General features: G+C 40.9%; 1 protein-coding gene across 8 annotated transcripts in view; it reads left to right on the top strand.

Annotated features, from left to right (window-relative positions):
• ST7 (suppression of tumorigenicity 7) overlaps positions 1-18,974 on the top strand; it is a 261,269-nt gene that overhangs the window by 121,362 nt on the left and 120,933 nt on the right. For all 8 annotated transcript variants that reach the window (XM_057550035.1, XM_057550032.1, XM_057550036.1 and 5 more), the window contains exon 2: positions 10,927-11,009. In XM_057550035.1, the coding sequence (XP_057406018.1) occupies positions 10,927-11,009 (83 nt within the window). The remainder of the gene's footprint in view (positions 1-10,926; positions 11,010-18,974) is intronic.

Raw genomic sequence — 18,974 nt, 5'->3', positions numbered from 1 at the left:
TTGATATGATTTCAATTTTCTTAAATTTACTGAGGCTGGATTTGTGACCCAAGATGTGATCTATCCTGGAGAATCTTCCATGTGCACTTGAGAAAAAAGTGTTTTCTGTTGTTTTTGGATGGAATGTCCTATAAATATCAATTAAATCTGTCTGGTCTATTGTGTCATTTAAAGCTTGTGTTTCCTTATTGATTTTCTGTTTCGATGATCTGTCCCTTGGTTTAAGTGAGGTGTTAAAGTCCCCCACTATTATTGTGTTACTGTCGATTTCCTCTTTTATAGCTGTTAGCAGTTGCCTTATGTATAGAGGTGCTCCTATGTTGGGTGCATATATATTTATAATTGTTATATCTTCTTCTTGGATTGATCCCTTGATCATCATGTAGTGTCCTTCCTTGCGTCTTGTAACATTCTTTCTTTTAAAGTCTATTTTATCTGATATGAGTATTGCTACTCCAGCTTTTCTTTTGATTTCCATTTGCATGGAATATCTTTTTCTATCCCCTCACTTTCAGTCTGTCTGTGTCCCTAGGTCTGAAGTGGGTCTCTTGTAGACAGCATATATATGGGTCATGTTTTTGTATTCATTCAGTGAGCCTGTGTCTTTTGGTTGGAGCATTTAATCCATTCACGTTTAAGGTAATTATCGATATGTATGTTCCTATGACCATTTTCTTAATTGCTTTGGGTTTGTTTTTGTAGGTCCTTTTCTTCTCTTGTGTTTCCCACCTAGAGAAGTTCCTTTAGCATTTGTTGTAGAGCTGGTTTGGTGGTGCTCATTTCTCTTAGCTTTTGCTTGTCTGTAAAGCTTTTGATTTCTCCATCAAATCTGAATGAGATCCTTGCTGGGTAGAGTAATCTCGGTTGTAGGTTCTTCCCTTTCATCACTTTAAATATGTCATGCCACTCCCTTCTGGCTTGTAGAGTTTCTGCTGAGAAATCAGCTGTTAACCTTATGGGAGTTCCCTTGTATGTTATTTGTTGTTTTTCCCTTGCTGCTTTCAATAATTTTTCTTTGTCTTTAATTTTTGCCACTTTGATTACTATGTGTCTCAGCATGTTTCTCCTTGGGTTTATCCAGTATGGACTCTCTGCACTTCCTGGACTTCGGTAGCTATTTCTTTTCCCATGTTAAGGACGTTTTCGACTATAATCTCTTCAAATATTTTCTCTGGTCCTTTGTCTCTCTCTTCTCCTTCTGGGACCCCTATAATGCGAATGTTGTTGCATTTAATGTTGTCCCAGAGGTCTCATAGGCTGTCTTCATTTCTTTTCATTCTTTTTTCTTTAGAGTGTTCCGCAGCAGTGAATTCCACCATTCTGTCTTCCAGGTCACTTATCCATTCTTCTGCCTCAGTTATTCTGCTATTGATTCCTTCTAGTGTAGTTTTCATTTCAGTTATTGTATTGTTCATCTCTGTTTGTTTGTTCTTTAATTCTTCTGGGTGTTTGTTAAACATTTCTTGCATCTTCTCCATCTTTGCCTCCATTCTTTTTCCGAGGTCCTGGATCATCTTCACTATCATTATTCTGAATTCTTTTTCTGGAAGGTTGCCTATCTCCACTGCATTTAGTTGTTTTTCTGGGGTTTTATCTTGTTCCTGCATCTGGTACATAGCTCTCTGCCTTTTCATCTTGTCTATCTTTCTGTGAATGTGGTTTTTGTTCCACAGGCTGCAGGATTGTAGTTCTTCTTGCTTCTGCTGTCTCCCCTCTGGTGCATTAGGCTATATAAGAGGCTTTTGCAAGTTTCCTGATGGGAGGGACTGGTGATGGGTGGAGCTGGCTGTTGCTATGGTGAACAGAGCTCAGTAAAACTTTAATCTGCTTGTCTGCTGATGGGTGGGGCTGGTTTCCCTCCCTGTTGGTTATTTGGCCTGAGGCAACCCAACACTGGAGCCTACCCAGGCTCTTTCGTGGGGCTAATGGTGGACTCTGGGAAGGCTCACGCCAAGGAGTACTTCCCAGAACTTCTGCTGCCAGTGTCCTTGTCCCCACGGTGAGCCACAGCCACCCCCCACCTCTGCAGGAGACCCTCCAACACTAGCAGGTAGGTCTGGTTCAGTCTCTTATGGGGTCACTGCTCCTTCCCCTGGGTCTTGATGTGCACACTACTTTGTGTATGCCTTCCAAGAGTGGAGTCTGTTTCCCCCAGTCCTGTTGAAGTCGTACAATCAAATGTCACTAGCCTTCAAAGTCTAATTCTCTAGGAATTCTTCCTCCCGTTGTTGGACCCTCCGGTTCGGAAGCCTGACATGGGGCTTAGAACCTTCACTCCAGTGCGTGGGCTTCTGTGGTATAAGTGTTCTCCAGTTTGTGAGTCACCCACCCAGCAGTTATGGGATTTGATTTTATTGTGATTGCGCCCCTCCTACCATCTCATTGTGTCTTCTCCTTTGTCTTTGGATGTGAGGTATCTTTTTTGGTGAGTTCCAGTGTCTTCCTGTCAATGATTGTTCAGCAGTTAGTTGTGATTCCGGTGCTCTTGCAACAGGGAGTGAGAGCACGTCCTTCTACTCCACCATCTTGAACCAATCTCGATGTCCCATTTGTTAAAATTAGGCCTCACTGCACACCTTAGCCTTCAGTTAGGACCACAGAATGGCTACACCTTGGAAAAGCACCACTCCCTAAAGAAGAGTCATGCCCTAGCACTAAGAACAAAACCTAAAATAGAGCAATCCTAACAATAAAACCAAGTCTAAGTCTCGTTCTTTTTTAATTTCACAGTCCCAGTGTGTAGTTCAGTGTCTTGTACCTTTTATAAGCCACGTACATTTTGGATAAATGAATGAACTAGCTAATATTAATAAATGTAGAACATTTCCTGAAAGATGTTTTAGACTATAGATTCATTACTCTTGTTTATATTCTTCTTACCTTTCTTAGTTATTTCCATGCATCTTAGATTTAACAATGATCTGTTCAGACACCTGATTGCCACAAGTATTTTGAACGCTTTTAGGTAGTTACATCTATTCTAACCCTTTAAGTAATGAACTTTGCCGCGTGTAATCTTCGTAAATCAAACCATTAAGGCTTCTTTTTAAAAAAATAACTTCCAGTAAAGGAGGGGTAAATGAGAAGCTGATGACCATGTTCTTTTCAAGATGGTAGAAAAGTCCAAGCACATTTTGCATGGCAGATTCTGTAAGGAGCCCTCCAGTGTGAACACAAGAACCACCAAGAGTGTTCTTATACAACACTGGTTACAGCCACCGTACCGAAGTGTGTATTATACCTCACTACGGTGATACTGGACCTTTCTGGAACTCAGCCATCCAGTCATCTTAACTCATCAAACCACCGAGCTCTAAGAACAAAAGGCCAGTGTATATAGCACATACAGATGAGCATCAAAGAGTTACCAATGTGAGATGACAGGTCTTATTTTACATGGATCCAGTGAACATCCTTTGGCTCTGCTTAGCCGTCTTCTCAAAGGAACATTCCTTGATGAACATTCTGTCCCCCACCCTAGCCCAAGGCTGAGTTAGAAGTACGAACTTTCTATTTCCAGAGTAACGCTCAGAATAATTGCCTGTTAGTTCGGTTTCATGTCTGCCTCTTCCACAAAGTCCAGAGCTCCTTGAGGACAAGAACTATGTATTATATATCTTTGTATCCCCAGCATTTTACAGTGTTTGACATACGTTAAGCATCAATATTTATTGAATGACCAAAGTTGTTTTTTGCCTTTGAAGGAACAGTAGATTTTTAAGTAGCATATTAAAAAGGAGAGAAAGCGGTTTGAAACAGGCACACAACAACAACAAATAATAGTATGCCAGGTGACAAAAATGGTATGAGAAAGACTGAAAACAGTCTGGGATAACTTTATTTTGGAGGGAAAAAACATAGAGTACTTGAACAGTTTCTAAAAACATTGCTGAATGCTAGCACAGTACTATAGTTTATATTACTTTTGTTGACTTAGGGCCATCAAATAAAGATTGAAATATTTTCTGAATATTTTGTTTAAAGATGCAGTCAGGTATGTAATGCATTTTGTAAAGATTTCCTTGTTAAGTTGTTTTAAAAAGAAAACGTCTCATTTTTAATAGGATAGGTCCTTAGCTATCTCAAATAATTCAGTTCTGAGGGTTCTACATAGCCAAGGTCTTGCTGTGTGAGGATAGTATAAGTATGTCTGGACCTTCTTGATTTATTGGTGAGTAGTGGTCATTCAATCTACCTAATAAGCATCTCACACTGTACAGGTACTCTGGGGATAGACACACACACACACACACACACACACACACACACACACGATCAGAAGACAAGGTTAGAGCCATCAAAGACTCAATTTTTCCAGATACAGGAAGTTTTTTTAATCAGAAGTCCTGGGATAATGTTATTACAACTTCATCACCTAGTCCTCTACCCTTATGCAAGCATGCAGTGTTCATCAAACATTGAGTACCCCTGTGGACCAGGCTCTATGCTGGGTGCTGGATGCTGGATGCTGGAGGCACAGTGAGTGCTTGTAGGCTAGAGGAGGCCAGACCCTGGAGGACCATGTCTCCACAAGGCTTCTGTCTCTTTGCAGAATAAGTATGGGGAAGATTTTCTCCCATTAGAGGCAAATATGTCTTTTTTCTTCCTAATGTTAAACAGTTTATGAGAAACAAAAAGATTCATAAATCTTCAACCCTAAATTAAAGCATGTTTTAAATAGCTAAAAATGTAAGACTTATACAAGCCTCTCTCCTATTCTTGACTAGAGTTCCCCATCATCAGCTTGCTTGTAAATAAAAGGGAACAGATAATCTGAGATCTTGCTTCACTTGTCCTTTTGGATTACCGAGGTTTGCATGTGACTGGGCTTTGGACAGTCCTTCATGGCTTGACAGACGGCCTCCCTCCAGCAAAGGACAGGGAACCATGAAGATTGAATACTGGTTCGTTATAGTTTCCCAGATCACAGCTGAGAAAAGAAAGAATGAGCTCAGCTCCACTCCTCAGTAGAGCCAGATGCCCAGTAAAGCAGAAACAGTATACCTGTAAAGTTGCCAAGGCAACGTCAAGGGTAGAGGGAAGAGTAGACAGAATGATTTATGAAGGTTTCTTGCCATAAGAACGGGTCTAAAAATATACTTCCATGACTTTTTCCTCTCAAGGATAAATGCCACAGGATTTATCCAGGGAATTGTGATGCATAAAGCTTGAGACCTTATCAGAGCTCAAGGAGACCAGGGGTAAAGGGCAAGGAGAAGGGAAACAGAAGCAACAAAAGAGGAAATGTGCTCCTGGTGTGCTTTTAATCTTCTGTTGAACTGATGCAGTTTTGCAGATGTAAAACTGACTCTTTTTGGAAACATGCAAATGTTGTATATTTAAAATGTGCCTATTTTTTTTTTAAAGACCATTTACTGGGGTAAAATGAAGATACTTAGTTTCCGTATTTAAAAAAAATTTCCTCTGAGCTTCTACTTTAATATTAGTGGATTTGCAAAGGCAATCACAGATCAGCATGTGGAATAACGTGCTGTCATGGCAGCAGAGTTTGAAGTTGCATTTTATTTATGAACAGTTTAGAAAGACGCTCTTGGAGCAGATAGAGTTGGCTTATCTTAACACCCTTTCTGGGCTCACTGCAGTTAGCTGGGGTTACTGGATGTCCACATGGATTTTCACTTTCATGAATTATACATGATTCTATCAGTTTCATATTGCTGCATAACAAATGATCATGGATATAGCAGCTTAAAACAGCACACATTTATTAGCTCACAGCTTCTGTGGGTCAGGAGTACAGGCACAGTTTAGCTGGGTCTCACTAGGTTGTAATCAAGGTGTCTATCAGGCTGTGATCTTATCTTCAGGCTCAACTGAGGGGGAGTCTACTTCCAAGTTCACTTAGGCTGGAGACTCAGGTTGGGACCATTGACCTAAATAATCATCAGCTAAATGAAATGAAGAAAAAGTAAAATTAAACAAGATAAACATTTCCTTTCCCTGGGATGCTTATTATCTACTTCTCTGGTAGAAGTTGTCAACTCCTTGGGAAAATAAATTGCACCTCACTGTGAGGGTTGAGGGAATGCCTGTTTCATGTGAGCCTCAGAACCGCTCTGGGGAGGTGTGGGACTTTCCCAGGGCCACCATGCTGCAGTTGGTTTCACATTTAGAGACGGTCTCCTAACCCTGCTGTCTTTCCCAGGCATAATGCTTTTACACAAAATCTCTTTATTATTATTATTGTTTTTCATCCAGCTTAAATAGACATAGTTTCTTTAACCTTTCTTCCTAGGGACTTTAGTCCTAATCTTTTCAGTGATTGCTGATTGTTATAACTTTCTAATTTTTTCTACTTCACGTGCCCTATTTTAGCAAGGTGTTAAATGGAACACAGGACAAAGCAGACCCATATTTTTGGGTGTTGTAGACTTTATCACACTGCATATTCAGCTCTATCTAGTCAGTACCTCCAAGTCTTTGATGCTGCCTTAACCTCTTTCATTTTTAAAAAAAATTTTTTTTCTATTTTTTATAGTATTTATTTATTTATTTTTGTCTGTGTTGGGTCTTTGTTGCTGCGCACAGGCTTTTTCTAGTTGCAGCGAGCGGGGATTACTCTTTGTTGCGGTGCACGGGCTTCTCATTGCGGTGGCTTCTCTTGTTGCGGAGCACCGGATCTAGGTGCACGGGTTTCAATAGTTGTGGTGCATGGGATCAGTAGTTGTGGCTCGTGGGCTCTAGAGAACAGGCTCAGTAGTTGTGGTGCACAGGCTTAGTTGTTCTGCGGCATGTGGGATCTTCCCGGACCAGGGCACGAACCTGTGTCCCCTGCACTGGCAGGTGAATTCTTAACCACTGCACCACCAGGGAAGCCCAACCTCTTCTTTCAAGGGCTTGAATAAGGCAGAATATATCTTAAGGAGTCAAACCCTTCTTAAGCGTTATGTGCTCACTCTGTTTTACAGCACATCTTTTCCAAGAGTCTAATTTGGGAATTGTTTGTGCTCTGAAGGATACGGGAGAAGGCTCTTACTGTCACGAGGGCCAGAAACAGGGCTGGCTCCTCACAGACAGGGCCTCACAGGGCCATTCCGAGTGACTCCTCATTAAGCCCTCTGGTATTCTAGTTCCCTGCTCACAGGAGTGATTCTTCACTTTCCACAGTTGACCTGTTGTACTATATTCTTCCCTCCTCTCTTCTGTGATCCAGAGGGGTCATTGAGTTTTCAATCTATTAACCCACCCCTCCTACCTAGTTTCTTCTCAGACCTGTACTTAATTTCTTCCTGTTTACTCATTAATTAAATGAGAAGACTGTACCAAGTTAAAGTTCAGCATCTTCAGAACGCCTGATGACACAGTCCCTAAGGCTGCCCTTGAATAACTGATGCAGTATTCTTTGAGCAGTGACTGTTAGAATGCCCATCTGGATCGGATGAAAAGCCTTCTGACTTATTAATTTTTGTTTCCAGGTTGATATAGGACACTGTATAATTTATTTTTACCAAAGCTAGATTAGTCTTTACTGTTTGTTTTTGAATTTGTTTTTCCTTAGCCCCAGCACCTGTGGAGATAGTATCGATATGTCTATAGATGTCAGGAATATCCACTTTATGTTTCAAACCACACACCCCACAGTTTTCTGATCTAATTTTTAGGTACTCCATCAGGCTCTCATATATTTTCAAAAATAATTGCTAGTGACCCTGATGAAACTAGGCCAGGTATTCCTAGGTTTAAGGCAGTCCAGTTTGCAATGTGCAGCCCTCCTAATTTAAGGGGGGAATCTTTAACTAGATGCTCCCCTTCGGGGTGGCTTCTTGCCCTTCCACCCTGGGGCTACACACACTGATGATAAGATCCCAGTGGACTTATCTTTAACAGTCAGTGATAAAAATAAGTACAGTGATAAAAAATCCATCTTTCAGTATCACTTATTTAGAGCTTCCTCTCCTTTTCTAATGAAAGACTGCTGTTTTCCTTTTGCTATTTTGTTCCTTAATGCTTTTCAGCAGCGTTCTCATGTTGCACCCTTGATGCCGTGAGCCTGAGCTCTGGAGGCTGGATGACTGGTGTTCAGCTCTTTGCCCAGCCTCCACCTGTGAAATAAGATGAATAATAATATTGACCTCACAGAGTTGAAGTGAGCATTAAGTGCTCTAATTTGTAAAATTGCTTTGTTATAAACTTTAAACACATAGATAGATAGATTCAAATGGCAAGTACTGATTGTTGATATTTGTGCTCAGAATTGCTAAATGCCATGTCTTAATGATGTTAGCCAGAATGCCCAGTAAGACTGTAAAATTAATAGGTTATTAAATGAACAACTCCCACTCTCTAAATGTTTTTCTATTTCTACTTTTCTCATTCTCTATTTGTGTCTCTATTTCTTTTAATGCCCACCATTCTCTTTCCGAACTCTGGTCACTTTCTATAACTGGATATAGTAGAGAAGCATGTTTTAATTTTTGTATTACCTATGGTAGCTATATAATCTTAAGTAAAACTAAAGGTGTAGAATGTTTATTTTTATCTCTTTAAAAAACTCACTTAGTTTCTCTTTTTTCACTTGTCAATTCATTCTATAATCTTTTGTCCCCAGTGGATCAGCAATTTTCAGTAGAAAATCTTTTTTCCTCTATTGCTTTATGCTTTTGTTGCTGGGGAGTTAGCAGGGCTACCAAAGCACTTCAAATTCAGGCAAGTCTTTTCCTCTTTCTTTTAGAAATGGATTTTGTTGAATTCTATGTTCAGTTTGTCCCCAGAAACTTACTGAAAAGTATATGGTACAGATATGAATGTTCATAAATACAGAATAACAAAGTGAATACTCTAGTTTGGTGACTTTTTTAAAATAATGGAAAATGTGGGATCATTCATAGCATGAGGAGGGGAATTTTGAGAATTTTAGGCACCTCAGAATCAGACTGTCAATTACAAGCTTTAGGTTTGTTTTTTTAATGGCCAAGTGTAACCACCTCAGCTCAACTGTACCTCTTCTTGCCTCACAGCCCTAGGCTGACTGCTTCTTCTGTGCTTTTCTCTACCTCCCTAAAGAGTCCACTTAGTCAAGTCGTGACTATTGACTGAGCACTTTGTGTTAGTCCAGATTCGTGATTGCAAATGACAGACCATGAGTCACGGCAAACCAATCCATTTAAAGTGGGTGTTGGGGGGAGAAGGTTTACTGAGAGCATGCCCAGTAACCAGGAAGGATGGAGTTAGTGCATCCTTCCACATTTGTGCCTTTGCGAAGGGTCCACAGCCCAAGCTCCTTCCCTCTTCAACCCGTGCAACCAGCTGGAAAGGCTGTGTGCTGTTTCCTCAGGGCCTCAAAGCAGGCCCCGTCCTTCGCTCACATTGCCCTCCTTTCCTCCTCCTGCCCACTTTGGTCTGGTTAACTCCTGCTTACTCTCCCAGACATCTTCCTGACTCCCAGCCTGAGATGCATACCTTTTATGTGTTTTCATAAAATTCTGTGCACAGGACCCTTCTACGCACTTATCAAAACTGTCTGGTGATTGCTTGTTTACTTGTCTGTTTCCCAGCTAGACTTTGGCCTTCTAGAGGGTGGGAGCTGTGTCTGAATCATGCTTCCATTCTTTGTCCACAGTCTCATTCATAAACAGAGAGAAGCATTTGTTGAATGAGTGAGCATAGGATCTTTGTTCATGTTGGTGACTTTGCTTTCTGGGCTGATCTCTGTTCATGCTGGTGGCTTTGCTTTGACAAATACCAAAGCCTTTTCCCCTAATGACATAAAAGTGCTACTTCTAATGTTCTTCATTTTGAAACGGGACTGGATATGATCCCCTTCCACAAACATATTCAGTAAAGAAATGTGAATACGCATGCAAAAAACCCTTTAGGTCAGTTGTTGTTTTGGTAGTAGTCAAAGTTTTGTGCAATTTCTAGATATAAATAATGACTTAAAATATACTTATAAAATGTATAAGTGACCTTACTTAATGGGCAACCAGATCAACTGTGTAGTTGATATGAACAGAGTGTCAGGAGCAGGTCAGGAAGGTGTCTGACAATACACATTCATTTTTAGTGGCTTATTTTTCATCTTTTCTGCATTGAATACAATTATTTTGATGAGCAGTCTGACAACCTTGTAAGTTAGCTGAAAGAATTGTACTGATATATGCTAACTTATATGCTAACTCGTCCTTTCTTTTTCAGGGGTAAACATAGTGTTAGAATCTTTTTTTTTTTTTATTAATTAATTAATTTATTTTTGGCTGTGTTGGGTCTTCGTTTCTGTGCGAGGGCTTTCTCTAGTTGTGGCAAGCAGGGACCATTCTTCATAGCGGTGCGCGGGCCTCTCACTATCGCGGCCTCTCTTGTTGCGGAGCACAGGCTCCAGACGCGCAGGCTCAGTAGTTGTGGCTCACGGGCATAGTTGCTCTGCGGCATGTGGGATCTTCCCAGACCAGGGCTCGAACCCGTGTCCTCTGCATTAGCAGGCAGATTCTCAACCACTGCGCCACCAGGGAAGCCCCTAGAATCTTTAATAACTGTTTAATATAGTTATTTTTCATTTGCTCTAAGGTTGAAATATGCTTGTTGGCTCATCAAAGACTCTGATGTGAGGGTTCCACAAAACATATTAGGGTACCTTCCGTTCCTCTCTAACAGTTTAATAACCAGCTTTGATTTGACTCCTCAGTGGCTGTAAATCCATGAAAATCATTCACAACAATAGTTTTGGGAGGCAGAAACAAAAAGCTGCTCTCTCTTCTTGTATGTAGTTGTTTTCTTTTAGGATATATAACTTGAATATAGTATTCCGAGCCTGTGTAATGCTGAACCATTTTAGTGGCACTTGGCTATGATTCTAATAATTCTTGTCATCAGAAACAAATGATTTCACCAGAAAGGAAGATGAGAGCTGGTTTTACGGATGACATACTCATGAGTTCTCTGTTCTTCTCCCTCTCTCTTGTTTTTCAGTGAGCATGTTTTTGAACACATTAACGCCGAAGTTCTACGTGGCTCTGACAGGCACTTCCTCACTAATATCAGGGCTTATTTTGGTAAGTGGTGGAATCCCTCCCATTTAAAAACATGCTGATTACTAATATATATGTTACATATGTACAGGAAAAAATTCTGTAAGAGTATACACCAGCAGCTTACAGTGACTGCGTGTGTGTATATGTTGGATAGGGGACTGATAGAGGCCTTTCACTCTCCAGGTTATATGTTTTTAAAATATTGGAAAAAAGATTTTTTTAAACAATTATATACTGCTTTTGTTGAAGGAAAAAACAAAATGGAAACTAAGTGGAAAATAAAGGAAGACATAATTCTGTGTCAAATTCTAATGTCTAAGATACTATAAAGTAAGTGTGACTCAGTTAAACTAAAATGTCTTTCATTACCCTTTTCAAAATGGATTATTGGACATAATCAAGATCAGTAGAAATATAGCTCAGTTTCTTTAAATATATAGACATGGATGTGGCAGTTCTAAGCTTTTTCCCCCTTCATCTCCTTTTCTTTTAAAATTTACATATATTTCCCTATTGCTTCCTTGAAAAAAAATCCCCAGTAGGCAAAAAGCAATATGATAATCACCCCTAAGGCTCCATTGCCTTATGTGCTAAAATAGTTATAGATGTAATAAGTTATAACACCTGCAGTAGTTTTCTTTAGTTTAAGTGACCTTAGAGGGGGCCATCTAAACTAGTGGAATCACTCTAATATAATTAAATTTATATTAAGGACCTTTAAGGAGAAAGAGGTCTTAGAAAGCTTTTTTTCCCTCTATACATAATGCTGTGATTACTAATTATTATAGAGACATGGACAAGAAACAGTGCAATGAGGTAACTGCTAGCGCTGTTTCCATTTTACTAATACATAAGCTGGATAGGAAGTAACCTGTCTTAGGTCACAGAGCTGGCAAGTGGCAGAGCAGGATTTCAACCCAGGCTGGCTTGCACCAGAGCCTGTGCTTTTGCACACTCACTTCACTGCACTGTGCACTCACTTCACTGCCTCTCTGGTTAAGTTCTCAGCTGTTTTTCCAGCTTGCTGAACAAATGGCAAGTCTGGATTTTATTCTAGTAGTATCTTGGTGTGGGTTCACTAGGCTATAAATTAATTACCAGAATTCAGGGTGAGCTAAGCCTAACAGTCGTTTTCCCTTCTCACTTAGAGATGGTGATGTCCCATCTCCTTGCTTCTCTTCTCCTCCAAATAAAGGGGTTTCCTTAGACCATGACCACCTTTGCAGATCCAGGCTTGTGAGGCTTTCTCCCTGTGTGTGGAGTGCAGCTGCTGAAGCCTGATGATCACTGCCGTGTTGTTTTATGATATATTTGCCTTGCTGCATTCCTAGCAAGCAGAGGATACTCCTGACTAATGTAAAAGTTTGAGCAAAGGAAAACCTCTGATGTGTGAAGATTTTGAAAGGCCTTCTCAAAAATGCTTGGTCTGTCATATATACACTACTAAATATAAAATGGATGGCTAGTGGGAAGCTGCTGCATAGCACAGGGAGATCAGCTCGATGCTTTGTGACCACCTAGTGGGGTGGGATAAGGAGGGTGGGAGGGAGGCTCAAGAGGGAGGGAATATGGGGATATATGTATACATATAACTGATTCACTTTGCTGTACAGCAGAAACTAACACAACAATTTATTTTATTTTATTTCATTAAAAAAATTTTTTTAAATTTATTATTATTTTTTTAACATCTTTATTGGAGTATAGTCGCTTTACAATGGTGTGTTAGTTTCTGCTTTATAACAACGTGAATCAGTTATACATATAAATATGTTATCATATCTCTTCCCTCTTGCATCTCCCTCCCTCCCACCTTCCCTATCCCACCCCTCTAGGTGGTCACAAAGCACAGAGCTGATCTCCCTGTGCTATGCGGCTGCTTCCCACTAGCTATCTATTTTACGTTTGGTAGTGTATATATGTCCATGCCACTCTCTCACTTAAACACAACACTTTAAATCAACTATACTCCAATAAAAATTAAAAAAATAATAATATATTAAAAAAAATTTCTTGGTCTGTACTGAAGACAAAGTCACTACCATGTGGGAATAGCTCTTGATAGCTTTAGGCTCCTGCTTCAGAGATCGTTGACACTGGTGGTATCCAGCCCTTGGGGACTCAGCTTTGCTAGCCCTTGAAATGCACCCAGGGCTGAGCTTTCTCTTCAGCCACTGTTCTTTTCTGCCAAGTGCATTTCATGGAGAGGCGGCACTGAGGTCAAGGGTCAGGTGCTTTGCGGAACAGCTGTGTGCACAGAACTGCTTAGTGGTTTGTTTCCTGGCACCAGAGAGATAGTTACCTAACTACTCTCCCCTGAGCAATGTCAAGGGGGCCAGGTGGTGAATACTGGAAGTGCAGGGCTGGCCCTGAGGAATTTGTTTGGGGACCTCAGGATTCCTATGCTGGAGACTGAAATGATCATGCAATGTGATGTCTTAGGCGAAGAGAGGTAACCACAAACAAACAAAAAACCCCCCTGCTATTTCCCCTATGAAGGAAAAATCAGTTAACTGAACAAACATACATAGAAATAAAATGTGTTTGGCAAATGCTGCTTTTACACTAACGTGTTTAAAAATAAGTGAGGACTCAGCAGTGTGTATTGTACTAGATATCAATCACTGCTAGTTCTTAATTTCACAAGTTGAAAGCCAGCAATGAGTTTGTTATGCCACCTACTTGTCATTCTTCCCTTACGGTTCCTGGGCCCATATCCCCTCCAGGCACCTCCTTCCCTTGCTTAACTTCAAGCTGCCCCCTCTGGCCACTTGGCACAAGCTTTCTCATCTCAGCCCAGTTCCAGCCACAGGAACTGCACCTGTTGTCACAGTCCAAACCCACCAATTTAGTCTTTTATCTGCTGTAGGAAGGACATGCCCGGTCTGCTTGATGTAACCTCTGTAGGCAATGTTTATTTCTGTGGAAAAAATTTCTGAGTTTTGTTTTTGCTCTTGAGAATGATAAGGTGGATATGTGGAGAAAATGCTCCCCTTAATTTTCTCAAAATGTTGGCAGAATGGAGAAAATGCTGCTGTATTGACATTTATACATAGATCCCTGTGTCCCCATTAACATGTGTATAGACATGCTCCTACACCTACGTGTTACACACGCATGTTAAATACAGAGATACGGGAAAAGGCAGCCAAAGCAATATTTTTGAAAATGAGAATCAAGAATAAAAATAGAAAATTAGGGCTTCCCTGGTGGCGCAGTGGTTAAGAATCCGCCTGCCAATGCAGGGAACATGGGTTCGAGCCCTGGTCCGGGAAGATCCCACATACCGCGGAGCAACTAAGCCCATACACCACAACTACTGAGCCTGCACTCTAGAAGCCACGAGCCACAACTACTGAAGCCCACGCGCCTAGAGCCCGTGCTCCACAACAAGAGGAGCCACCACAGTGAGAAGCCCGTGCACCACAAGGAAGAGTAGCCCCCGTCTCGCCACAACTAGAGGAAGCCTGAATGCAGCAACAAAGACCCAATGCAGCCAAAAATAAAATAAATAAATTTTTTAAAAAAAGAAAAAAGAAAATTAAAATAGTAAATAAAAGAATTAATTCAGGGATTAGGCGTAAAAGAATTGTTTTCAGAAAAGCAGTAGAAGAGATGACAATTAGATAGGAATCAGTTGTAATGGAAGGCCCTTTTATTGTGTTTTCCATTCTATGCCAGGTACTGTTTTGAGCACTTTGAATGTATTATTTCTTATTTCTAAGTGAATTCTAATTCTGATTTCATTGAAATTCTAAGTGGTTGATATAACCAATGCCTTTGTGCTCTGAGTATAAACAGACACAAAATTTAAATAAATTGCCCAAGGATATATAGCAGACAGATGGTGAGATTTGAATTCGGGTCTGTCTGACCATGCCCTCTATCCCCTCCTGTTCAAAAGTAAGGGAGTGGGACTAGAAGATTGTTATGGCTCCTTTCAACTCTTTTTCATTCATCTAAAGAACTTGACCTCCACTTGACCTGAAAATCATGCAGTTGCAGGGCTGGAGGAAGGAACCCTCAGAAGCCATCCAGTTTAAGCCAGCAAAGACCTAAGGAACAGGCACCCAGAAAGCTTATGACTTGCCTAGGTCACCTTGCTAGGTAAGGTATAGGGAAGGCTCGAATTTAAATTTCCACTGCTTTGTCCCAGCATCATTCTGCCTCTCATAAACATGTTGACTAGGAAGATGGGTAGCAGCATTGTCTAGTGGTTGATGTATTCCTTTGAACAGACCCATAGAAGTGGGTCAGGTAGAGAAGAATGCAGAGAGGAGAGAAGGAAAGGAAAACGAAAAATAGAGAAAGGAAAGGGGGAGGGAGGGAGACTACAAATGTCTCTGGAGGGAACATTTTTTCTTTTTCCAATCAGCCATGGATTAGGTCAGATTTGGTCAGTCTAGAACATGGACCATCACTTAACACAATTTATAATTTCATTTGTGACATTTATGGTCTTATCCTCTCTATGATGGAAGCTTCACAAAGGCTGGGAACATATCTGTGTTTTTGTGTTCAACTGTATAATGTTTGGGTAGACTCTTAAGAAATATTTGTTGAATGCACACAGATCCAGTGAGTGAATGAATTAACTGACTGTATCAGAATTATCTGGGGAGCTTGTTTAAAGTGATGGATTCTGAGCACCACTCCAAACCAACTGAATCAGAATTTCTAGGGCAAGGGCCTAGAGGAAAGCTGCCACCCAGGAGGAGCTGACAGAGCTTGGGGCGCCATGGCACAGGCTGGCATTTCCCACTTGTCAGTGGTCCCCATGACTTCACCCCAGGAGAGTAAGCCTCCCGTCCAGGCCATAGTCATTAACGCTACAGTGGAAAATCTCATCCTGTGAACATGCAGACACTGAGGTGGGGATGGATCACTGGCTGTTGACCTTGAAGAGAACCTCACTTCTCTGTCTCCTCTCTTTTCTTAAAGCCTTGGCAGTAGGTGGCCAGGAAAGGGGGTGGAAGGACATGAAGAGCAGTTCTTTACACAGCCCCCCTGAACTGGTTAGGGGAACAGATGACTGAGGGGGGATTGGCTGGGCCCAAGGCGGCAGGAGGCCAAGACCCACTCTGTAGCTCTTCGGTATTCCTAAACAAAACAGGCAGGAGCCAGGAAGAAAGAAAGGGGCGGGAGGGGGAGAGAGAGAGGGGTGGGGGAGAGAAGGAAAGGAAAAGAAAGGAAAGAAGGAAGGAAGGAAAGAAAGAAAGAGAGAGAAAGAAAGAAAGAAAGAAGAAAGAGAGGAAAAAAAAGGAAGGAAGGAAGGGAGAGGGAGGGAGGGAGGGAGGGAGGAAGTTAGTTCTGTCATGAGGAATTGGGAGGGACTTTGAAAGGGTCAGTGGTATGGAGGAAAGGGTATACTTGCAAATTCTAACAGGAAACTAAAAATGTTATGGATATTACTATAACCCATGCCAATTGCCTTGGTTTATCTTCAAGCCTAGAAGATCCCCTCTTGTCAAAAAACTGTTTACCACTAGATATATTTCAAGGCTTAGAGCAGGTGTCAATTTGGCAGTCTATTTGGGAGTAGACTGCCAGAGTTTCATATTTCCTCTTCAGTCTCCACCATTGCTGTATCTATCCTGTGATATCATCATCTACTTTAATCCTTGGGAAACACATAGCCAGTTTCAGGCTGTGACATCTTTGTGTTTCCCATGGGTTTAATGGAATTACATTGTGGAATTACAATGGTGCTGCTATGTGGAAATTACAATGGTGCTGCTATGTGGAAATCTTGAAGCATTTTTGAGTATGTTATAGGATACAGGGGAGAGAAGTGTTTTATATATAGAACATGCAATTCAAGAAGGGGGGTCTTGTTGGATAGGAAGAATCTAGGCATGTTTAGGAAAGATTCAGCTTTTAGGTCTGCAAGACAGATGGAAGCGCCTTGTTTGTTAACCCTTTGTCAGATTTTTGTTCCTTCCCTGCAGGTGAAGATGAGATAAATTTATACCCTTAGGCCAGCTGCAAACCTGGATCTCCACTCCCAGCCCACAGCCCCATTGCTCCTTGATCATCCCCTCTGCTTCTGTCATATAGTAATGGAGAGGGTTACGAGGCCTAGGTAACTGGATTCTTGACAAATGAGTCTTTGTTTTAAATATGATCTGGGTCCTGAGTATAGCGTATGGCCCTTCTGTCCTGCAAGGTATAGATCCAAACCATTTCTTTGACCCTCACATTCCCAATTCCATCCCTGCTTCCCTTATTCTCAGACAATAACCCTTACCTGCATCTCCACTGAGATCAGTGTCACCTACATTTTACCCATTTGTTGCCTTCTTACCTGTGAAACAGCTCATCTCACACCCTATTTTCCAAAATAGAATGTATTCTTCTGTTCATTCCTGCTTCCCTTTCATCCTTAGAGCAAGAAATGGTGAGGTACCTTTTTAAGGTGGGGTAAATGTTCTTCCTGGGCTCTTGGTGTCATGCCTCTTGGTCATTTGTACGCTTTTGCACTTCGGTTTCTCTCTTTCTACTAGATTCTTTCCTCTTCCACAAATATGTTTAGGTCTCTCTTTTTTTATAACAAGCAAAATGTACACAAAACCTTTCATTGGTCCTGCTGTTTATTTAAACAATATCCCATTAAATCACCGGGCCAACCCTTATTATCCATCCGTTCAACCTTTTAGCCATCTATCCATTCAGTCTTCAAACCATCGATCCTTCCATCCATCCATCCATCCATCCAACATTAACTGAGTGACCTTATTTTACACATTAGGTAACTGAGCCCCAGAGAATCAAGAGTACCAACGAAGACATACAACTCAGCTATTATGAAATATTTTAGGGCCTTTACCTTTCAGCTAAATGGTAGGGTCATTATTGACTTCCTGAATGACAAACCTAATTGATACTTTTTAGTTCTCATCTTACTTGATCTGTATAATTCTTGGGGTAGAGAGATTACACTTTTAAAGACTATGAAATGTGTAAATTTATGTTTTAATTTTATGGTTATTTGTTAGATTAAAAACTGTTTTGTTCCACTGTGGCAACTCCATTAAGCTACTAACATGTCTAAGGGCTAGTTTTAAAATCTAAATTTGTTTATGAGAGCTTTGCTGTTTACACTGTAGGTTATGCACCAGGGAAAATAATTCAAAGTGACACCAAATATGTGCGTGTTAAATAACACCATCTGCCCATTTGGATCTGTGCAGCTCTTTAAAAATACTGTGAGGTTCTGGCCCAAATCCTGTCATGTTTCAGGATATGGGACAGATTATTATGCTAAGACCCCAGATTAGAAGATTTGGTTTGAAGTTTAAGAAGGCTTCAAGTCCTTTCCTACTTATTTTTAGTAGTTGTTCATTTAATTCATATTAGAGTATCAGCCCCAGGGCATTGTGGACACTAGTATAAAGGACTGTGTTAGGAAAGAAGCCATTTACCGCTCTGATAGGACAGGCTTGAGAAGACCCTCCTTTGCCTCCCAAGCAGCTGCATGAATAACCCAGTCTTTACTGAGGTCTGTTATTTTTGCATTACAAATACTGGGTGGAAGGTCTGTCTCCTGTTATAATGCAAATACCCCATTAATATGAATCATTTATACCTTAGGATGTATTATCCAGTCCCATTTGATAGACTACTTCTGGATTAGTTTTGATAGCTAAGAAAGCAAAAAGAGACAGCGGAGTTGGAGGGCATCTGAAAGTGAAGATTTTAAAAGGGAAGCGATAGGCTACATCTGTCTGTTTAAATGAGCAAGAGAGTTATAAAAAGATGTCTTGTTTTAGGGCCCTAGTAAGATTAGTGGCTCAAGAGCTGGGGCTTCAGGCTAAATAGCTACTTTATTAGCTATGTGACTCTGGTCAGGTCGCCACACCTTGACATGTGGCCCTCATTCCTCATCTCTAAATGAAACTGTTCATGGTCCTTTAGGGTCCCTTTTAGTGTGGACGTTCTCCGGTTCTGCTAGAGAAACTGAGAAATCTGAAAGAGTCCCAAAGTGGT

This window comes from Balaenoptera acutorostrata, chromosome 7, assembly GCF_949987535.1.
Source record: "Balaenoptera acutorostrata chromosome 7, mBalAcu1.1, whole genome shotgun sequence".
NCBI lineage: Eukaryota > Metazoa > Chordata > Mammalia > Artiodactyla > Balaenopteridae > Balaenoptera > Balaenoptera acutorostrata.
The sequence above is the reverse complement of the archived record's forward strand: the minus strand, read 5'-3'. Positions and strand labels throughout refer to the sequence as shown.